Source organism: Bombina bombina, chromosome 6, assembly GCF_027579735.1.
Source record: "Bombina bombina isolate aBomBom1 chromosome 6, aBomBom1.pri, whole genome shotgun sequence".
NCBI classification, from domain to species: domain Eukaryota; kingdom Metazoa; phylum Chordata; class Amphibia; order Anura; family Bombinatoridae; genus Bombina; species Bombina bombina.
The window spans coordinates 433,987,215-434,010,091 of record NC_069504.1 but is presented as its reverse complement, the minus strand read 5'-3'; the positions used below and the strand labels follow the sequence as shown (position 1 = coordinate 434,010,091).

At 38.7% G+C, this 22,877-nt stretch overlaps 1 protein-coding gene across 1 annotated transcript in view; it reads right to left on the bottom strand.

The window, feature by feature from the left end:
* The window catches only part of LOC128663050 (organic cation/carnitine transporter 2), a 295,715-nt gene that overhangs the window by 236,412 nt on the left and 36,426 nt on the right, over nucleotides 1-22,877 (bottom strand). The window contains exon 2 of the mRNA XM_053717190.1: nucleotides 3,758-3,861. Within this exon, the coding sequence (XP_053573165.1) occupies nucleotides 3,758-3,861 (104 nt within the window). The remainder of the gene's footprint in view (nucleotides 1-3,757; nucleotides 3,862-22,877) is intronic.

Sequence of the window (22,877 nt, the reverse complement as noted above, 5' to 3'; positions counted from 1 at the left end):
TCCGCCGGACTCAGTCCGACACAGATCGATTCTTACGTCACTCCAGATGTTCCGCACACAAGTTTGGCACAATCTGACTACTTTTGCTAGTTATCAAAAAACTAGCAGGTACGCTCGGCACTTTTCCGGCCCAGCGTACCTGGTTTTCAATCCGCCGCCCTGGAGGCGGCGGATCCCATAGGAATCAATGGGAGTCTGACCATAGCGAAAGTTCATGTTCGCTGCTGCCCGACATCCCATTGATTCCTATGGGAGATGTCTGCACCTAACATGTACCCCGAGTCTAAACACCCCTTATCTGCTCCCCCTACACCACCGCCACCTAAATAAAGTTATTACCCCCTAAACCGGCGCTCCCGGAGCCCACCGCCACCTACATAATACCTATTAACCCCTATCCTGCCCCCCCTACACCGCCGCCACTATAATAAATTTATTAACCCCTATCCTGCCCCCCCTACACTATAATAAATTTATTAACCCCTATCCTGCCACCCCCTACACCTATTACCTTTAAAATGAACCCTAATATAGCTACAATATAAATAATAATGATATATATGTATCTATTTTAGGATTTATTTTTATTTTACAGGCAAATTTCAATTTATTTTAACTAGGTACAATAGCTATTAAATAGTTATTAACTATTTAATAGCTACCTAGTTAAAATAAAGAGAAATTTACCTGTAAAATAAAAACTAACCTAAGTTACAATTACACTTAACACTACACTATCATTCGTCTGAAGATGGCTCCGCTCCAGATGGATGAAGATTGAAGACGCCGCCTGGATGATGACTTCAATCGGATGGAAGACTTCTTCAGCGCCCCTTGGATGACGACTTCTGCCGCTCCGGATGTCTTCTTCTGTTCCATCGGTGGTCGGCTGGCTGAAGACGGCTAAAGGTAGGATGATCTTCAGGGGGGTAGTGTTAGGTTTATTTAAGGAGGGTTTGGGTTAGAGTAGGGGTATGTGGGTGGTGGGTTTTAATGTTGGGGGGGTTGTATTTTATTTTTACAGGCAAAAGAGCTGAATTCTTTGGGGCATGCCCCGCAAAAGGCCCTTTTAAGGGCTGGTAAGGTAATAGAGCTGTTAACTTTTTAATGTAGAATAGGGTAGGGCATTTTTTTTATTTTGGGGGCTTTGTTATTTTATTAGGAGGCTTAGATTAGGTGTAAGTAGCTTAAAATTGTTGTAATCTTTTAAATGTTTGTAACTTATTTTTTTTTATTTTTTGTACTTTAGTTAGTTTATTTAATTGTAGTTGTTTGTAGGTAACTTATTTAATTAATTTAATGATAGTGTAGTGTTAGGTTTAATTGTAACTTAGGATAGGATTTATTTTACAGGTAATTTTGTATTTCTTTTAGCTAGGTAGTTATTAAATAGTTATTATTACTATTTAATAACTATTCTAACTAGCTAAAATAAATACAAAGTTACCTGTAAAATAAATTTAAATCCTAAAATAGCTACAATGTAATTATTAATTACATTGTAGCTATCTTAGGGTTTATTTTACAGGTAAGTATTTAGTTTTAAATACAAAAACAAATTTGGCATGTCAATAGATACACCACATGTGTAGTGGAACAATTAATATAAAATTGTATACTATGTTCTTGACCTGTGGCATTTGATTTAAATTTTGGCCCTTCAAAGACATGAGAACATGTCTTGCAAATTGGACGACTGCATTTGTAAAAGCCTGTATTCCTTTTTAACCAGGTTCCTTTAGACTTAGATGATAAATCTGAGGGAGATAAAGAAGCCAAATTTGTTGGAAACAATAAAAAGGCAAAACTAAACGTTCTCTTAAGGACAGATTCTTGCAACACCTAAGATCGATAGAGGATATAGAGTCTGACACCCCAGTAGCTAGGCACTTTAGGGAATACCATAATTCAGATGCATCAAAATTAAGCATACAAGGTATTGATCATGTTCCACTCTGGAAAAGAGGAGGGGACAGGGAAAATAAACTAAACAAACGTGAAATATACTGGATGTTTACTCTGAGGACTAGTAGTCCGTTTGGTCTCAATATTAGAAGAGATCTTGATACCTTTACATAAGTGTCTTTCATGATCACTTTACACTATTTATCTGATATTAATATCTTAGGGAATATGTTAGTGGACAGATTTTCACAAACCATCTAAAAATGTCTAGTGTATACCTTTAAAATATCCCGCAAATGCTCTCCTACTAGATTGCATTTAGATTAATTTTTCAACTTATTTTTCACTGATATAACATTAAATCAGTAACAAGAATGAAATTTTGATGACATTTAAAGGGACAGTATACTGTAAAATAATTTTTCCCTTAATGTGTTTACAATTGCTTTTTTTACCATATGCAGAGTAAAAAATTTATGAAAATTAGCTTTTTAAGATTTGTGTATATTAAAGCTCTGATCTTGTGTTTTGAAGATACAACCTAATAAAATGGGTTGAGCTTGTAGGTATAATCAGATCTCAATACTGTATCACATTGTGTACATATACCTGTTTCTTTATCTTATATCTGTCCATAAAACAATCACCAGTACTTGGAGAGAACAATGGAAAATCAACTTTTTATTACCTTATCTCTGCTATATCCCACTGGGAGTCTAATTTCTTCTGCTGGCTGTGTTTACAAAGCTTATCTATAGCTTGGACCTGCGGCCACAAACTTTGAGAATAGGTGTGGATACCACATGCTAAATCAACTATTTCAAATGCCAATATAAGGGTAAATGAGCTACTTGTAAACAATTTAATACACTCCAGCAAGTAAAGTGGATCATTGGGAACAAATTAAAAGGGGAGAAAAGTTTTGAGTAAACTGTCCCTTTAATGGCTTAAAATATATGTCACAAATTTATAAAATATATAGCTTAACTCTGAACAATAAGTTAATAATGCTTTCTATATATATCTCAAGTTCTCCTAGGAATGAAAAACTGTTTCTTCAAATATAGAGGGATGTTCCCTTTAAATAGAAGGTGTGCACAGGTAGTCTCCTATGCAGTGATCAAGTGCGCAGGCACGAAACATGTTTGCAAGTGCTCCTGTTTACATTGAGATGTGATACTTTTTTAATATTTTTGTATACCGTGCTATGGATTTTCTGTTTTTAAATATGGTATATTAAACTTGAATGTTTTACATTAGCGTTTTGGTCTGGTCTGCATGCACTATTCTTACCTTTTGTTCTACATATACTCATCCTGTGTTTGGCAGACACTTTTGAATAGCTGCAGCAACACCTTACAATCACGCTGTACTCACTCTCCATTGTGACGGGTCATGAAAGTTAAGGATCACAACGGACAACGCTGAGGAATTGAGGTGAGAGTTTGACTGTGGTGCTTCACTCAGTTTATGTGAATATATATATATATATATATATATTGGCCTAAGGGCGTCTGCAGAAATGTTTCCAGGGAAATGTTAAAAAATAAAATTCTCTAAACAAAATCAAATCAGTGGTAACACGTACAGCAGGAGAGAAAGATGTTGGCTGTACTCATGAGATGCACATCATTTTAAAAAGGGTGACTCACTGGCATTAAAATAGCGACATGGTGCTTATGTATAGATAGAAGAGAGCAACAATCTAAGAGGGTATTTGCCCTTTCTTGTCCCTCCCTCCTTCAGGCACCAGCCACATTGAAAAGCATTTAGAAGCACCAACATGTCTCTGAATCTATACAAAGTGAGTAGCACTTACAATTATTTTACATACAAATATCACTCAAATTACCTGTCTGACATCTGCCCTGAAACAAAGGAACCAATGAGCACTCCCACAAAAAATAAGGAGGTAGTTAACGGCCCTTTCCAATCATTCTCACAGACCAGGTCCCACTGTAAAAGATCAAACAATAGGAAAGGTTTTAAATTATGGTTGTCTTTCAAATATTCATAACAGTATGATACATCATGTTATTCCAGAGTATAATTGCTATTATATTAGATGCTACTATGAGTAAGTATTCATGAAAACAGATATTGAAACATAAAAGTTATTATTGATGAAAAATATTAGATTTTACCACTGGGGAAATATATCACTGTCTATACTTAAAGGCTCAATAAACCACACAGATATTAAAGGGACAGTATACACCAATTTTCATTTAACTGCATGTAATAGACACTACTATTAAGAAGAATATGCAGTGATACAGATCTAAAAATCCAGTATAAAACCATTTAAAAACAAACTTAGAAGAGGCGGAGCCTGACCACGCAGGAAGATGGTGGCACATTAGGAAGGCTCCTGCATCCTAGTCTGACATAAAGCTTTTATGTAGTACCTATATATCTTATTTATAGCCCTTAACTTCGTGGAGCTTATACAGGACGATTATATAACCCTAGCTGTGAGCCCGGCTGTATCCCAAGAGCCGCCTATGTAGAAACACAAGTATCGGGACCCCACGTGGTGGATTCATCTGACCCCCTGACACTGTTGCTGGGCGCGATTTAGACAACAGCCTACATAAGGAGAATCGACCTACAGCCTATTTGCCCCCCGCTGGTGCTTGTGTGTGGCCCACTCTAGGCTCAGGACTTTGGCCCAGCATAGGATCTGCAGTAAGGCAGAGACACGGCGGACTGCTCACCGGGCTAGTTGGCTTTTACCGGAACTGCTTTCCGGAGCTGTGTGACGGAGACAGAAACAAGGCTAGCGCATCGGATCAGCAGATCAAGGTAAACACTGCTTTAGTCCTTTATTTTGTTGGCGAACAGAGTGGGGGGAAGCCGGACAGATCCTCCCTGTGGTGACCTAGCGGAGGGAGCACTCACAACTTCGGGTCTCTCACAGAATACCGCAAGTGACGGCGGCCCTACTCATACAAGCAAACCTATCACTGCTTACTCAATAATCTTACACTTATAGAGTGCAGGTTTACCCTAACGGTCTAAGAGCTGATCTATTCTACCTACGACCCCTATAAGCTATACAGTGACTGCACAACCCACATCTGCTGTTATATTTTGTTCCCTCTAGCTCGTGGGAGACAAAGGGAAGAAGGGGATAAAATAAAAAGGAAACAAAAACAAACAAAAAAAACAAACAAAAAAAAAAAAAGCTAACTCTAATAAACACCAGCTCTGAATACTGTCTCCAAACACCTAGCCTATCAACTCACACTGAGATTAGCTATAAGCCTAAGCCACTGCATCCAGGAGAGGGGAAGCACACAGCACATACCCCACACTACAGTTAAGTCCTCCCCTGGAAAGAACATTTCAGGGCATGCCTAATAAAAGAGTGAGCAGGGCAGATAAAACCAGCGTCTCTAAATCTATGAGCCACTATCTTAAGCCTATAGACTCTTCCAGAGGGACAGCTGTAGCAGATATGGCAAGCTCCCAGGATAACCAAGTTAATACTCTCCTAAACGAGAACACCTCTCAATCCCAATTTATCACTAAAGAGGACATTTCACACCTTTCATCCAAGACCGACATACAAGGAGTCATGGCAGAAATGAGGACTTTATTTGGTGATTTGAGAAAGGACTTTTCTGCATTAGAAACAAGAGTCTTGACAATTGAAAAAACCTCTAAGGATAACACAACCTCTCTGCAGCAGCAGTCCACCGATATCCAAAATCATGCTGATAACTTGCAATACCTTAATGACAAGCTGGAAGATATTGATAACAGAGGCCGCAGAAACAATCTGCGCTTCCGGGGTGTCTCAGAGGCTGTCGCCCCACAAAATATTGAGGGTTACCTTCAGGCGTTGTTTAGAATTATCAAAGACTCTCCCTCGTCTCCAGAAATCCCAATTGAGAGGGCACACAGGGCCCTTAGGCCCAAACCACCTAATAAAGCTCCCCCGCGGGACATCATTGTTAGATTTCTCAGCTTTAAGGACAAGGAGGAAATCCTTCAAGGAGCCAGGAAAAAGCACCCGATTACCCATGCAGGAGAGGAAATCCTGGTCTTCACGGACTTATCACCCATAACTCTACAAAAGCGTAGAGATCTCAGTCATATCACTTCTGTTCTACGAAACAATGAGGTTCCCTACAGATGGGGATTCCCAGTATCCATTATTGCTTCCAAAAACAATAAAACGGTCATTTTCAGGCCTGGCATGGATTACAGGACCTTTTTTGAGAACTTATCGATCCAGGTCCCTGCTTTTAGTGGCTCACGCACAGGAGAAGAGTCATCTTCCACTCGTCCTTCCAGGCAACATTCCGAGGTGGAAATAAATGGGTAAAGTATTGACTGGCACATGGAGCTAGTGACTTTGCTTCCAACAGATCATTAAAGACACTTATATTCATTGTTTATGTTATTGGACTATTGCTTCTGAATATACTATATGCTCATTTAGCACATGTTGCATTAACAAGATAATTGTGATATGCTGTTGTCTTGACCTCTCTACACTACTCCTTCATGGAGTATTAACTGAAACCTCCACATAGGGGTTGAGGCACCAGCCAATACCATACTTATCCTATTTAAGAGACAAAAATTGACAACAGCTGTAGGGGGGCGTTTACTTCATGTTGAGCTACCCTGGGTTAGTTATCTGTTCACATTATGTACCTGAACCACCGCCTTTGAATATAATGTTTGCTTACTTAGAACACTTTGCATTATTGGTATTTTGCTGTATGCTGTTGTTCCTACCACTTTATGTTACACACTCTTAATGTATTAGTTTAAGTTTCGATGTAGCATTGAGAGGGGTACAGGATGTGTTAGCAGCTCTAGGAGCGGGTTATATTTCACATTAACCTATCTTAAGTTAACTATCTACTCACTTTCTTATGTCCCTAAACTACTGTCTTTGAATGTATTGTATGTTTAACTAATACATTTCTGCATTGTAAGTAGTTCGCTGTATGAGGTTGTTTATACCATCTTGTATCATACCCCTTTAGAGTATTAGTTTGAAGTGCATGGTACCCTTGAGAGGGGTACGAAAAGAATCTAAAGCGTTAACTTGCTCAGGGAATCCCACCCAAGGGATAAGGCATTAGCAGCTACAATACTCACCCTAATCAAAAGACAAAAAGTAATACATAGTTATGAGGGTGTGATTTACTCTCTGTTAAGCTATTCTAAGTTAAATGCTTGCACACTCTATCACCATGTTTATCATATCAGGCGTTGAGTTGTGTTCAGACCTTAAGCAAACCTTACTCTATTGAATAATATTTTGAGGGTTGGCCGGATAATGATAGCGACCAGCTTTCAAGGCCCAATGGGGGGTGAACCCTCTTTAACCATATTATGTGCCTTAGGGCATAGCATAGCTTTCCACTCATAATAGGAGCAACAAGACAATGTAGTCCCAATCGGACGGTTTGATAAACTAAGCTTATATTTGTACCATGATGAAAATTTTAAAGGTATTACGAGTATATGTAAGCTTTTCTCTTTGTTATAACTTACGTCAGTATAGGGGCTTTTCCCCTAATTTAGTGTTCTCCATTTGGTATAAAATTTATATTATTTTGTTATAAATAAGTATATCTGGGCTCCTTTGGGACTCTTGGTAACACTTTAGTTATCCTTTTTAGGAATACACTTTCAGTACAGTACCTATTACCCTATAGTCCTCACCCTTTTCCTTTTCTAAGTATTCTTTTTCCTCCATCTGAGCTTTTTTTTTTTTTTTTTTTTTTTTCTTCTTTCGTTTCAGCAATGCAGTCTAGACCCAGTAGATTTGGGGACCATTCAATCAACCTTACCACAATCAACGCTAAGGGTCTAAACGACCCGGGTAAACGATCCATTGCATTTAAAGAATTGAATAAGTTGCAAAGCCATGTAATTTTCTTGCAGGAAACTCATTATCGGAGAGGGAGGGAACCTAGATGGCGCAATGCCCAATTTCCTTTAGCTTATTTTGCCTCAGGCCAAAGCAAAAAAGGAGGGGTGGGCATTGTCTTCCACAAAACGTTACCATTTAATTTGACACACATCGAAAGGGATTCTGATGGGCGCTACATCATTATGGTAGGCACTCTATTTGGGCACTATGTCACACTAGTCTCAGTCTACTCTCCTAGTCAGGGTCAGGAGTCTTTTTTTAATAGGGTTCGCGACCTATTATTGGAACACTCTAGAGGAATCACTTATTTAGCTGGCGATTTTAATATTGTTGCCGACCCACTAGTCGACACCTCTAGGGGGGTCACTTGCACACCGTCCTCTACGATTAGCCATGTCAATGCCACCTTAGCAAACCTCGCACTACATGATGTATGGCGCACCCTACACCCCACCTCCAGAGATTACTCATTCTACTCCATCCCACACAACAGCTACTCTAGGATTGACCATATATACACGGACTCTTGCGGTTTGTCCATCACACATCACAGTGATTTGGCCATATCTCCTGGTCTGACCATGCCCCGGTCTCCTGCTCGATCGTGTGGCCTGATATTCCTATTACTCAAAACACATGGAGACTAGATGAAACCTTGTTAGATGACCCACTATTCTACTCTGACATGCAGAAGACACTTCAAGAATATTTTGAGACTAACACTTTTCCCTCCTCCTCTAAAGCTATTATCTGGGAAGCCCATAAAACAGTTATTAGGGGAGCTCTGATAAATCATAAAGCATTTCTTAATAGGCAATATAGGGCCAAATACCTCGATCTCCAAACTAGACTAGGTTCTTTAGAAGCTAAACATAAAGAATATCCGACATGCGCGGAAACCACAACTCAACTAAAAAACACAAGACTAGAATTCCAAAAATATCTAACAGAATCTCACCAAAAGAAAGCTTTATACCTCAAACAACAATATTATGAGGGGGGCAATAAGCCGGGCAGAATCTTGGCGAGAACCCTTAAAAAAGGAGACAACACCGTACATATATACACTCCATTAAATCCAGGGATGGACATATATTCCGCAGTAGCGATCAAATAGCGAGGGAGTTCCACGGCTATTATCACTCCCTGTACAATATACATAAACCTACTTTAGTGGCCTCCCAGGGTGAAACTACACAATCACAAGAAACCTTAATTAGCTCCTATCTGGGGGACGTTGACCTCCCATCCCTATCTAGGGAGGACTCCGGCACTCTGGATTCCCCGATATCGGTGGAGGAGCTCTACGAGGCTATCAAGGGCTGCCCAGGAGGCAAGAGTCCAGGTCCCAATGGATTTTCCTCAGTATATTATAAAAAGTTCAAGGAAATTCTAGCAGGCCCTCTACTGGACCTGTTTAACGGTCTTCGGGATGACCCTAATTTATCCCAGGTCCTCCTAGAGGCTCATATCACGGTCCTACCCAAACCGGGGAAAAACACAGACTCCCCTAGCCACTTCAGGCCTATTTCTTTGATCAACTCTGACATGAAGATATTGGCGAAAATCCTGGCAAACAGACTTAACAAACACCTGCCTAACCTGATCGGTAATGACCAGGTGGGCTTTGTCCCGGGCCGTGAGGCGAGGGACAATACTATCAGAGTCATCCAACTAATAAATCACGCTAGGGTATCCGGGTGCCCTCTTGTGCTCTTCTCTACCGATGCGGAGAAGGCCTTTGATAGGGTTAGTTGGTCTTTCATGCGTCAGGTCTTAGAGAAAATGGGGTTTGGGAAAGCCTTCGTGAACTCGGTACTAGCGCTTTATTCTAATCCGAACGCCAAAATTAGAATCAATGGAACATTATCTGATTCATTCAAAATTAGCAATGGGACTCGGCAGGGGTGCCCGTTGTCCCCGCTGCTTTTCGCTTTAACTATTGAAGTTTTAGCTCATAAGGTGAGACTTAACCATAATATCAAGGGTATAGTAGCGGGTGACAGAGAGCATAAGCAGGCTTTGTATGCCGACGATGTCCTCTATACGCTAACTAACGCGTCGGAATCTATCCCAGAACTCCTGAAAGAAATCAGAGCTTACGGCGAGGTATCAAACTTTTCCCTTAATCTCAACAAATCTGAACTTTTAAATATTAATACCAGCCCTGAGGTGGTGCAACATCTGCAGCACAACTATAATGTAACCGTGGCAAATAAGAGGCTCAAATATTTAGGCATTTATTTGACTCCTGACCCTTTAGACCTTTTTAAATTTAATTATATCCCTCTGAAGAACGACATTACGGCCGACCTCTCTTCTTGGAGGTCTAAGCCAGTCTCATGGTTGGGTAGAGTGGGCATTATAAAGATGAACGTTCTTCCTCGAATATTGTACCTCCTCCAAACTTTACCCATTGCTCTCTCCAAAAGTTATATCACTCAACTTCAGAATATAATTGAACAATTCGTCTGGGCCAACAGTAAACCCATATTACCTAAACGCACCATGTACTTACCAAGAGATAGGGGGGGCTTGGGTCTACCAGATATTGCTTCATACAAACAAGCGATAGGGCTGCTGTAATGTCCCTTTAAGACATTCCACTTCCATCCCTTACCCTCTATAAATAGCCACTTCCTGTATAGATCCTTGCTTGATTATTTTGTATCTTTCCCTCCTACTTTTTGGAAACTCAGTATCAACTTATCAAGTCAGATTAAATTTATATCTTATATTTCACTTCTCCTAAGGAGTGTCAGGACGCAATACTTTCCCAAACAAGAACTGTTTCATAAGCTTTAAAATTTATCTTACTTATTCCTCAGTGTAAGGTGTTAGCAGCTCTCTCAGTCTGGCTCTGGATCAATTATACCGGACTTCAATCATACCACCTCCTCTTCTCTGAACCCTCAGGATTCAGTTACAGCTTCGGACATACTACGCACTGTGATAAGTCACACAACTCATACTGTACTTCACAGGTATTTACCTTAATAACCAATTCGCTGCACTCTTTCCTTCCTTACTAAAGAGCCGTGAGCAGGCCTGTTCACAAATTAGGAAGAAGGTTTCAGATTCATCCGCCATCACAGCGTCTCACGCTGCATCGCTCCAAGAACAGGAGAACTAAAGGTATTGCTACTTTCTAACAAAACTGTTGCTTAATTGTTCTTAACAATAGAAACTGTATTTGCATCTTAAACCGCAATTCCTCTGACGTATAACTAAGAACTCTCTCACTGAATCTAGTTATAAAGACGCTCATTTACTACAGCAGTCACATTTCCATACTGCTTATCTGTTGTGCATTTCCACTCATTTATAACAGCCAAAGTCAGCTTGACTAAGCTTTAACTGATTTAGTCTGCGAGTCGTTTTTGATAAAATCGCTAGCTCTTATAAAGCCTTTAATTAAGAGAAATATTATTAGGTATTAAGAGCTAGCTACAAAACCAAATATATATATATATTCACAGTTAAAAGAAACATAACATAATAATCAAGCCCAAAAAGGAATGGATGCTCAGGCCATTAAAACAGAGTTTGAAACTTTGAATCAAAAAGTTGATTACCTTGCAAGAGCACTCACAGAAGTACAAGCAGAAAACACTGCACTAAAGAATATTTACAAAGAGATTATAACCCCTAGAAATTCAGATCCCCCTGAACCACACATTAACCCACCTCCAGTATTCTCAGGAAAAAGGTCGGATTTCAGAGGTTTTAAAAATGCTTGCCTCCTCCTTTTCTCTATGAAACCTCGCACTTATCACACAGAGAAGATAAAAGTGTGTACTGTCATATCCTACTTAACCGGTGAACCCAGGGCATGGGCAAACCGATTTTTTGAAACTGAAGATGTAATCCTAGACTCACTTGATTCTTTTTTTTCCTCCATGGCCTCACTATATGAGGATGCCAATACACAGATAAACGCAGAAACCAAACTTCGAGCTTTGAGACAAAGGAAACGTCCTGTAGAGGATTATGTCACGGAATATCAGATGTGGGCCACAGACACCTTGTGGAATGACATCACGTTGCGGAACCAATTCAGACTCGGCCTTAATGATAATTTGAAAGATGAGATATCTAGGGTAGAGATGCCTGACACTTTAAACGGACTCATCAAGCTGGCTACCACTTTAGATCGCAGACTGAGAGAACGCCGCACTGAGAGACTATGCACGGACGTGACTCAAAGGAGACCCATAGCAACTTACATTGACAGAAATAACCCTGTCTCTGTGCCCATGGAGATCGGCGTTATCAAGGCTCCACTCACCCCTGAAGAGACCCCTGAAGAGAAAGCTAGAAGGCGCAACTCGAATCTATGTCTTTACTGCGCTAGTAAGGATCACTCTGTAACAACATGCTCTATATTGCAACGTACAAAGAAGGGTAAGCCATCACACCTTTATTCTGTTTCCCTACAGAAAGACAATCATGCACTCACTATGGTTTTATTCTTGCAGTGGGAATCTCATCAGGTCAAGACTGAAGCCTTAATTGATTCTGGTGCTTATGGTTGCTTTATAGATGCTTCTTTTCACAAAATAAAATACCTACTATCACAAAGAAAAATCCTCTCTTTCTTAAGGTAATAGATGGTTCTTTTATCCAAAATGGACCATTAACCCATCATACTGTACCTTTACTGATACACACAACAGATGGACATGTAGAATATCAAAGTTTTGACATAATACCAACATCAATTCATACTGTCATCCTAGGGTTACCTTGGTTAGTAAAACATAACCCTAGTATTAGTTGGGAGAATTTTAAGATTACCTTCACTTCACCATTTTGCAAAAACACTTGTTTTCCACAACAAAACATTTGCACACTACAAACAGCCATACCAGCTGAATACCAGGACTTATCCGATGTCTTTGATATAAAAGAAGCTGACACGTTACCACCCCATAGGACTTTCGACTGTCCCATAGATTTAATTCCAGGTTCAGTACCTCCTTTTGGTAAAATATATCCATTGTCCCAACAAGAATTACAGTATCTTAGGGATTATTTAGACAACAGTCTCAGAAAGGGTTTTATAGTACCTTCTGTATCACCTGCTGCAGCAGGCATTTTCTTCGTGAAAAATAAAGATCACACACTGAGGCCCATTATTGATTATAGGGCTCTGAATTCAGTTACCATCAAGAATCGTTACCCACTCCCACTCATCCCCGAACTTTTGGAACGCCTCAATGGTGCTACTATTTTCACCAAACTCGATTTAAAGGGGGCGTATAATTTGATTAGGATTAAAGAAGGGGATGAGTGGAAGACTGCTTTCAGAACCCGATACGGGCTTTTTGAATATAGGGTTATGCCCTTTGGACTCTGCAATGCCCCGGCAACTTTTCAGAGTTTCATCAATGAAATATTCAAAGACCTTGTTGACATCTGCGTCATAATATATTTAGACGATATTCTAATTTACTCTAGAACCACTACAGAACACATAAAACATGTCAGATGGGTCCTTATGAGGTTGCGTGAACATAAACTGTTCGCGAAACTAGAGAAATGCCTATTCCATGTAAACAGAATTAAATTTCTTGGATATATAGTCACTCCGGATAGAATTGAAATGGACCCTGAAAAAGTATCTGCGATAAAGGATTGGCCCCAACCTAAAACAGTGAGATCTTTACAAAGGTTTCTTGGGTTCACAAATTTTTACCGCAGATTTATTCGTAACTTTTCTACCATAGTAAAACCTTTGACCAAATTAACTACAACAAAAACTAGGTACTGCTGGACTAAAGAAGCTGAGACTTCTTTCCAGTTATTAAAAGAAAAATTCTTAACAGCTCCCATTCTATCTATTCCAGATCACACTTGTGAATTTATATTAGAGACAGATGCTTCAGACACTGGTCTCGGGGCAATTCTCTCCCAAAGGAATCCTATAGATGGGATACAACATCCAGTTGCCTATTATTCTAGGATGTTACAACCAGCTGAGTTAAACTATACTATAGGGGATAAAGAGTTATTGGCCATTAAGACCGCCTTAGAAGTGTGGAGACATATTTTAGAAGGAACAGACAAACCTTTTATAATATACACAGATCATAAGAATCTTCAATATTTACGTCAAAGTAAAACTCTCTCCTCAAGACAGGTAAGGTGGTCACTATTTTTAGATAGGTTTAACTTTCTGATAACCTACAGGCCAGGACATTTAAACACAAAGGCTGATGCTCTCTCACGTTTACATGAGCAGAATCAGAAGTCCGAAAACACCATGACTCTTATACCACCTCACAAAGTCGTAGGAAAGCTTACACCACTAGAAAACGACATCATCCAGGCACTCCAGACGGACGTTATACCTAATATACCATCCTTGAGAAAGGATCACACTGGTCTTTACTATTACTATGACAAGTTATACATTCCTCTACAACTTAGAACTTACATATTACAACAATTCCATGATACCCCACTTTCTGGTCATCAAGGTATAGTTAAAACGAAAGAAGCAATCAATAGATATTTCTGGTGGCCCAAGATAGCTGACTCCATCCAGCAATACATCGTATCCTGTACAGTATGTGCTAGAAACAAAACAGAAAGATTGAAACCTATTGGTCTCCTCACTCCTTTGCCAGTCCCAGATATTCCTTGGAGTGTTATATCTATGGACTTTATTGTCGACCTACCATATTCTCAAAACCATAATACCATCATGGTAGTAGTTGATCATCTCACGCGATTGGCTCATTTCGTACCTTTAACTTCTTTGCCATCTGCAACTGAGACTGCTGATGCTTTCATAAACAACATTGTACGTCTCCATGGTATACCTCAAATTGTCATTACAGATCGTGGATCCCAATTCACCTCTCATTTCTGGAGGGCCTTATGTTCGGCTTTACGTATAAAATCTAGACTAACCACTGCATATCATCCCCAAGCTAATGGACTCACTGAGAGAGTTAATGGGATATTGGAGCAGTATCTACGGTGCTACACCACTCATTTACAAGACGACTGGTTCTCTTTACTGCCGTTAGCCGAATTCTCATACAATAATTCAGTCTCTGCTTCAACCAAGTTAAGTCCTTTCTTTGCCACCTACGGATACCATCCTCAAACTGTCCAGATCTCTCGAGTACATTCTAATTCTCCAGCAGCTACCTCATACCTCACCAATCTTAAGGAGTCCCTTGTTTTCCTAAAGGAACATTTAAAATCTGCTAAGCTTTCGCAAAAACATTACTATGACCTAAGACATAGGGACAGTCCGAATTATAAACTGGGCGACTTAGTATGGTTATCCACTAAATACCTCAGATTATCAGTTCCTTCTAGGAAACTGGCTAATCAGTTAATTGGACCTTTTCCAATAAAAAGGATACTCAATCCAACTTCTGTTACACTGGATCTCCCGAGAAAATACAGGATACATCCCACATTCCATGTGGCGCTCTTAAAACCTTATGTCCAAGACACTTTCAGGGATCGGCCAAGAAAACCACCTCCACCTATTCAATTGAAGGACCACGTCGAATATGAGTTGGATACTATACTCGACTCTCGGACTTTCCGTGGTCACCTTGAGTACCTAGTTCGTTGGAAAGGCTATGGTCCGGAGGAGGATTCATGGGTGCCCAAGTCACATATCCATGCCGACCATCTGTTGGATAAGTTTCATGCCAGATACCCTGATAAACCGGCATCCTCGGAGCGGATGCCTTGAAGGGGGGGATCTGTAATGTCCCTTTAAGACATTCCACTTCCATCCCTTACCCTCTATAAATAGCCACTTCCTGTATAGATCCTTGCTTGATTATTTTGTATCTTTCCCTCCTACTTTTTGGAAACTCAGTATCAACTTATCAAGTCAGATTAAATTTATATCTTATATTTCACTTCTCCTAAGGAGTGTCAGGACGCAATACTTTCCCAAACAAGAACTGTTTCATAAGCTTTAAAATTTATCTTACTTATTCCTCAGTGTAAGGTGTTAGCAGCTCTCTCAGTCTGGCTCTGGATCAATTATACCGGACTTCAATCATACCACCTCCTCTTCTCTGAACCCTCAGGATTCAGTTACAGCTTCGGACATACTACGCACTGTGATAAGTCACACAACTCATACTGTACTTCACAGGTATTTACCTTAATAACCAATTCGCTGCACTCTTTCCTTCCTTACTATAGAGCCGTGAGCAGGCCTGTTCACAAATTAGGAAGAAGGTTTCAGATTCATCCGCCATCACAGCGTCTCACGCTGCATCGCTCCAAGAACAGGAGAACTAAAGGTATTGCTACTTTCTAACAAAACTGTTGCTTAATTGTTCTTAACAATAGAAACTGTATTTGCATCTTAAACCGCAATTCCTCTGACGTATAACTAAGAACTCTCTCACTGAATCTAGTTATAAAGACGCTCATTTACTACAGCAGTCACATTTCCATACTGCTTATCTGTTGTGCATTTCCACTCATTTATAACAGCCAAAGTCAGCTTGACTAAGCTTTAACTGATTTAGTCTGTGAGTCGTTTTTGATAAAATCGCTAGCTCTTATAAAGCCTTTAATTAAGAGAAATATTATTAGGTATTAAGAGCTAGCTACAAAACCAAATATATATATATATTCACAGTTAAAAGAAACATAACAGCTGCAAAGAATAGTAGAATGGGCACAAAACTCACCAAACAAAGCATGGATCGAATTAGACAGACAGATATTTAAAATAAACAACATGGGTACCCTCGCCTGGCTTCTGCCCCCGCTGCGCCCCCTTGCAATCTCTAAATACCATTTGATAGAAGAAACACTCAATGTCTGGGATAAGACTGTAGCCACTTCTTCACATATATATTCTCTAGATACTCCCCAATGACACCTATTTTAGAAAACCCGGAGATTCCGTACCATAATAGAGGCATATATAAACTTGCTCCATATAAAATCAAAGAGGGATCTGTTTTTGGAATAGTAGAAAAAGGGAAGATCGCACCACAGGCAGAGCTAGGAAAATCACAACCCACAATCTTCTCCTCCTGGTTACACTATCGTCAGTTGCTCCACTTTATCACTAGCCACAAACACAGACAAGAGATGGGTAGAACACTCACGACTTTTGAGAAACTCTGCATAACAGATAAGGTGCCTAGGCATCTAATCTCTTTACTATACAAATTAATAATTCTACCAGACACTGACATCCTACCGACATACACAAAGCGTTGGATTGATGAATTGGGCCTAGATCCTGACCCAGAGCCCTGGTTAAGGGCTTTTAGATTAATCAAGAAATCCTCAGTGTCATCTATCATTCAAGAAACACACATTAAGTACATGAGTAGGTGGTATCTGACCCCCTTAAGACTCCATAAGATTTTTCCATCACTGAGCCCTCTGTGTTGGAGGGGGTGCGGGGAAAGGGGATCGATCTTACACATCTGGTGGCATTGCCCTTGTCTGACGTCCTTCTGGACGGGTGTTTTGAAAAAGATGGGGGAAATCCTAAACCTTGATATCCCAAACACACCTAATATCTTGCTACTTCTCCACTTGCCTAAGACACAGAGTATTGCACATCTCTCCCTCTTGCTAATAATGATTACCAGTGCGAAAAGACTGATTCCAAGGAAATGGAAGTCTCAGAGCCCCCCCACTTTGGAGGAGTGGCATGCCCAGGTGGCTGACGTTCTGCTTTTGGAAAGGTATCACTACCTGAAAAACCACAACCTTGAGCTGTATGAATTGGTCTCGGCCTTATGGCATGGCACGATTTGAGTTACTCACGTTCACTCTGGTCCAGCCTAAGGCACTGCTGTGTTTTTTTTTTTTTGTTTTTTTTTTCTCTCCCCTTCCTTTTCCTCTTTCAATCTTTTTCTCCATAATATAGTCCCCTTTCCCTTCTCCTTACCTATTATATCTTCAGTACTGTGCTACGATGTTAGAACTTAAATTTGAAAAACGTACCTACATCCACAATCGCTCATTCCGAGGGCATGCTCGGCGGTTTGGGCACAATTAATGGTGAAGTGATAACAGTTTGTATTTATCTTTTTATGTTTCATACATGATTTCCACAGCTGTAATGAATATTTTGTATGTTTATCTAATGTGATATCTTGCAGTTATGTTATGATTGTATTTATTTACTTCAATAAAGCCTTTTGAAAAAAAAAAACAAACTTAGAAGTTCCCAGTTTAGCACTGTTGAAAATTTCAGCTGGAACACCCACTGAAAGTGGTTCTATAGCAAAAAAAAAGACAAAAAAAAAACGACACTTCCCCTCTGCATATAAAAAAGACTCTTTACACAAACAGGAGCAAGCTAGAGTATTTATACATCAGTATTCTCCTAAAACTTTGAGGCTTGATTAGGAGTCTGAAAATCTGTGCAATGTTATTTGAAAATAAGTAAAACAATACTTTTTTTATTATTTAAACTATATGCTATATAAATGGATCATCTACAAATCATTTATGCAAAGAAAAATCTAGTGTATAGGCACAATGACTTAAAGGGACAGTCTACTTCACAAGTTTTATTGTTTAAAAAGATAGATAATCCCTGTTTTACACATTTCCCAGTTCTGCACAGCCAACATGGTTATTAGGGTTGCACTGATACCGATACTAGTATCGGTGCCGATACCAAGTATTTGCATGAGTACTTGTAACATAGTAGATGAGGTTGAAAAAAGACCAAAGTCCATCGAGTTCAACCTATACAAATCTAAAATACTTTAAAAAAGCTCCAGTGAAGCTTAAATAATCCCACTAAAAGGTGACCCATTTAATACTAGCAATCGTATCTATGAATTTTGTTTATAGACAGAAATGTATCCAAACAATTTTTAAATGTATCTAAAATATTGGCATTCACTACCTCCTTTGGTAATGAGTTCCACAATTTTATTGCTCCTACAGTGAAAAAAAAAATGTTTCTGTTGCAGGAGATTAAATCTCCTTTCCTCCAAACTTAAAGGGACAGTACACTGTAAAATTGTTTTTCCATAAATGTATTTTAAATTACTTGTTATACCAACTGCAGAGTATAAAATATTTGAGAAATTGCATTTTCGGGTTTAGTTGTGTATCTGAAGTAGCTGGTTTTGTGCTTTGAAACCACAGCCTATTTACAATGAGCTTCAGGTAATATCAGATCTCATTATGTTATCACTTTTATGTACACAGACTTGCTTGCTTATCTTATATTTGTCTGGAACACCAAAGCTCAATACATAGAGAGAACAATGGAAAATTATCATTTTATTACTTAACTATCATGCCCCCACTGAGGGTGTAATCTCTTCTGCTGGCTGTGTTTACTTAGGCTTGTCAATAGCGTATACGCCAGTATAAAAACTTTCAGTATAGGTTGGGAAACCACAAGCTAAATCAGCTATTTTAAATGCTGAAATATGAGTAAAGGAGCTACTTGCAACCAATTTAATACACTAGCAGGTAAAAAGGATCATTGGGAATAATTTAAAGGGGAGAAAGTTTTTGGGTGAACTGTCCCTTTAAATTGTGACCTCTTGTCACAAACAATTTTCTTGAAATAAACAGAGCTTCTGCCATCTCTGAATATGGGCCTTGAATATATTTATTATATAAAGTAATCATGTCACCTTTCAAGCGCCTTTTTCTAAAGAAAACAGACCCAGTTTGGCTAGCCTCTCCTCAGCTTAAATTCTCTAATCCTTTTATTAGCTTTGTGGCCCTTCTCTGAACTTTTTCTAGTTCTGCAATATCCTTTTTTGCGATCGGTCCACAGAACTGCACTCCATACTCAAGGTGAGGTCTTACCAGGGCTTTATATAGCGACAGAATTATGCTTTCCTCCCTTGAATCAATGCCTCTTTTAATACATGCTAGTATCTTATTAGCCTTTGAAGCCGCTGCCCTGCATTGTGCACCCATCTTTAGCTTGTTATCTATTACTACCCCCAAATCCCTTTCCTCCTTTGTTTGGCTAAGTCTTGTCCCATTTAAAAATTACGCTGCCTGCTTATTTTTACTTCCAAAATGTAGAACCTTGCATTTTCCTGTATTTAATCTCATTTTCCATTTACCTGCCCATACTTCTAATTTTTGCAGGTCCTTTTGTAACGAAAGTTCATCCTGCTCTGACCTAATGACCTTACTTAACTTAGTATCATCTGCAAAAATAGAGATGTCGCTATTTAATCCTTGCTTCAAGTCATTTATAAAAATATTAAAAAGAACAGGGCCCAGTACTGATCCCTGGGGGACTCCACTGATTACCTTTGTCCAATCTGAGTATGATCCATTTACTACTACTTGTTGCTCCCTATCTTTAATCCAGTTATTTATCCACAAACTAACATTTTCAGCTATTCCCAGTCCCTTAATTTTGTGCATTAATCTCTCATGTGGCACTGTATCAAACGCCTTTGCAAAATCTAAGTATATCACATCAACTGATTCCCCTTTATCTATATTTTTACTTACTTCCTCATAGAATCTAATTAGATTCGTTTGACATGATCTATTTCTCATAAAACCATGCTGATTAGAACGCATAATCTTCTTTACACGAATATGCTCAGCAATATAATCCCTTCAAATATCTTCCCCACTATCGATGTCAGACTAACTGGTCTATAGCTTCCTGGATCATCCCTACTTCCCTTTTTGAAGAGTGGCACCACATCAGCTTTACACCAATCCTTGGGTACCATGCCTGAGAATAATGAGTCTTGAAAAATTAAGAGTAGAGGCTTGTCTATAACAGTGCTAAATTCCCTTAACACCCTTGGGTGTATTCCATCTGGGCCTGGAGTTTATCCAATTTGTTTCTGATATCCTCTATACATAACACAGTTAATGGTAAGCGCTGGCATGTTCTATTTTGTTCCAAAGTATCATCCAATGGTTCCTCTCTTGTGTATACTGAAGAAAGAAACTGGTTTAGTACCTCAGCCTTCTCCCTGTCACTGTTAATCATGCTACCCTCCACGCATTTTAATGTACCTATATTGTTTTTTAGATTTTTTGCTATTTATGTACTTAAATAATTTTTTTAGGGTTAGACTTAGAATCCTTTGCAATAAATTTTTCATTTTCAATTTTAGCTAATTTGATTGTCTTTTTGCATGCTTTGTTACATTCCTTATGTTTGGTATGTTGAGTCTGTACTATTTTCTTTGAATAATTTAAATGCCCTACGTTTTTTCCTAATTTCTCTTAACACATTTTATTTAGCCACATTGGCTTGGATTTTTTATTTTTATAACCATATGGTATTTGTTGATATGTATATTTATTTAACAAAGTTTTAAATGTTATCCATTTATCCTCTGTATTTTTATTAGAGAATAATTTGTCCCAATTTATGTTATTTAATGATTTCCTTAAATCGTTGAATTTTGCTTTCTTAAAATTAAAAGTCTTGGTTAAACCTTTAAAACACTGCTTATGAAAAGAGATTTCAAATGTGACCATGTTATGATCATTGTTACCCACATGTTCTTTGACTTCTGTTTGATATTATATCTATCTTATTTGATAGCACAAAATCCAATGTAGCGTTACTCCTAGTTGGCTCCTCTATTAATTGTGACAAGAAGTTATCCCTAAAAACATTTAAAAATCTATCCCCGTTAGCTGAATTACTAGTTTCATTGTACTCATGCAAATGCACTGATACTTAAACCGATACCTCCACTTCCTACCCAAACGCCATCTTGTGGCATTTTTCAAACTGCATGTTCCCATTTAATTTTAAGCTGGGGTGAAGACTTAACTAAAAATTGTTCACTTCTGTTCTGACAATACAAATTGCAGTTATTTGTATTATTGTACGTTTGAGAGCAGTGCTCCAAAAGCTGCTACTATACAGCTGGAAGCCTACCTGAGAGAGAGATCACTGTACCTCATTCAGACAAACCCCTGAAATACTGGGCAGTTAATAAACTGAGATTTCCAGCTCTGGCTAAAATGACCCAAAAACATCTTTCTGCCCCATGCAGTAGTGTGAAAAGTGAAAGACTGTTCAGCTTAGCGTCAAACGTCCTTACTGATAAAAGAAAGACTTATAGCTAAACATGCAGAGATGCTTCTGTTCCTTAAAAAGGACACTAAACCCAATTTTTTTCTTTAATGATTCAGACAGACTTTTAAGCAACTTTCTAATTTACTCCTAATACCAATTTTTCTTCATTCTCTTGCTTACTTTATTTAAAAAGCAGGAATGTGATGCATAGGAGCCGGACCATTTTTGGTTGAGAACCTGGGTTATGCTTGTTTATTGGTGGGTAAATGTCAGCCTCCAATAAGCAAGCGCCTTCCATGATGCTGTGCCTAATATGGGCTGGCTGCTAAGATTTTCATTCATGCTTTTAAAATCAAGATAACAAAAGAATGAAGAAAAATTGACAATAGGAGTAAATGAGAAAGTTGCTTTAAATGTCATGCTCTATCTGAATCATGAAAGAAAAAAAATGTGGGTTCAGTGTCCCTTTAATAAGAACTTGCCATTAACTTTTGAAAAATTATTCTAATTGCTAGATTGCCTGTTATACTGCAAGTTCTCATTTTGAACAATTGTGCTCAAAACATACTGGGAATAAAAAGCAGCCCTGGAAAAATATGAAGACCAGCCCTATTTTCTGTCAGTAGAATGCAATTTTTCTCAAAGAGGATTACTGGGACACTCCTTCCCCAATGTCTAATAAGAATTAAATTATATTACTTTGTATTCAATACAAATGTCAGATTTATGTTATATAGGCACTCTACAACCTAATTGCATCCAGTAATCACCCCTTTAAATTGTAGCTTTCCAGACCCAACTGCTGCAGCTGTTAATATATTGTATTGTAATATTTTTATTTAGAAACATGTTTTGTGAACTTTGTGACAACAATCAAAACTGTTTCATTATTTCAAAATGTCTTTTGAGTTACAGTTCATAATTATAAAGAAGCTATCTTAAATCAGTCTGTATTGTGCTTGGTAAACTGTCATGACATTTAAAAAAAAAAAAAATGTATTGGTAATTGGTATCGGTGAGTATTTGAAAAAAAGTATTTGTACTCGGTCTTAAAAAATG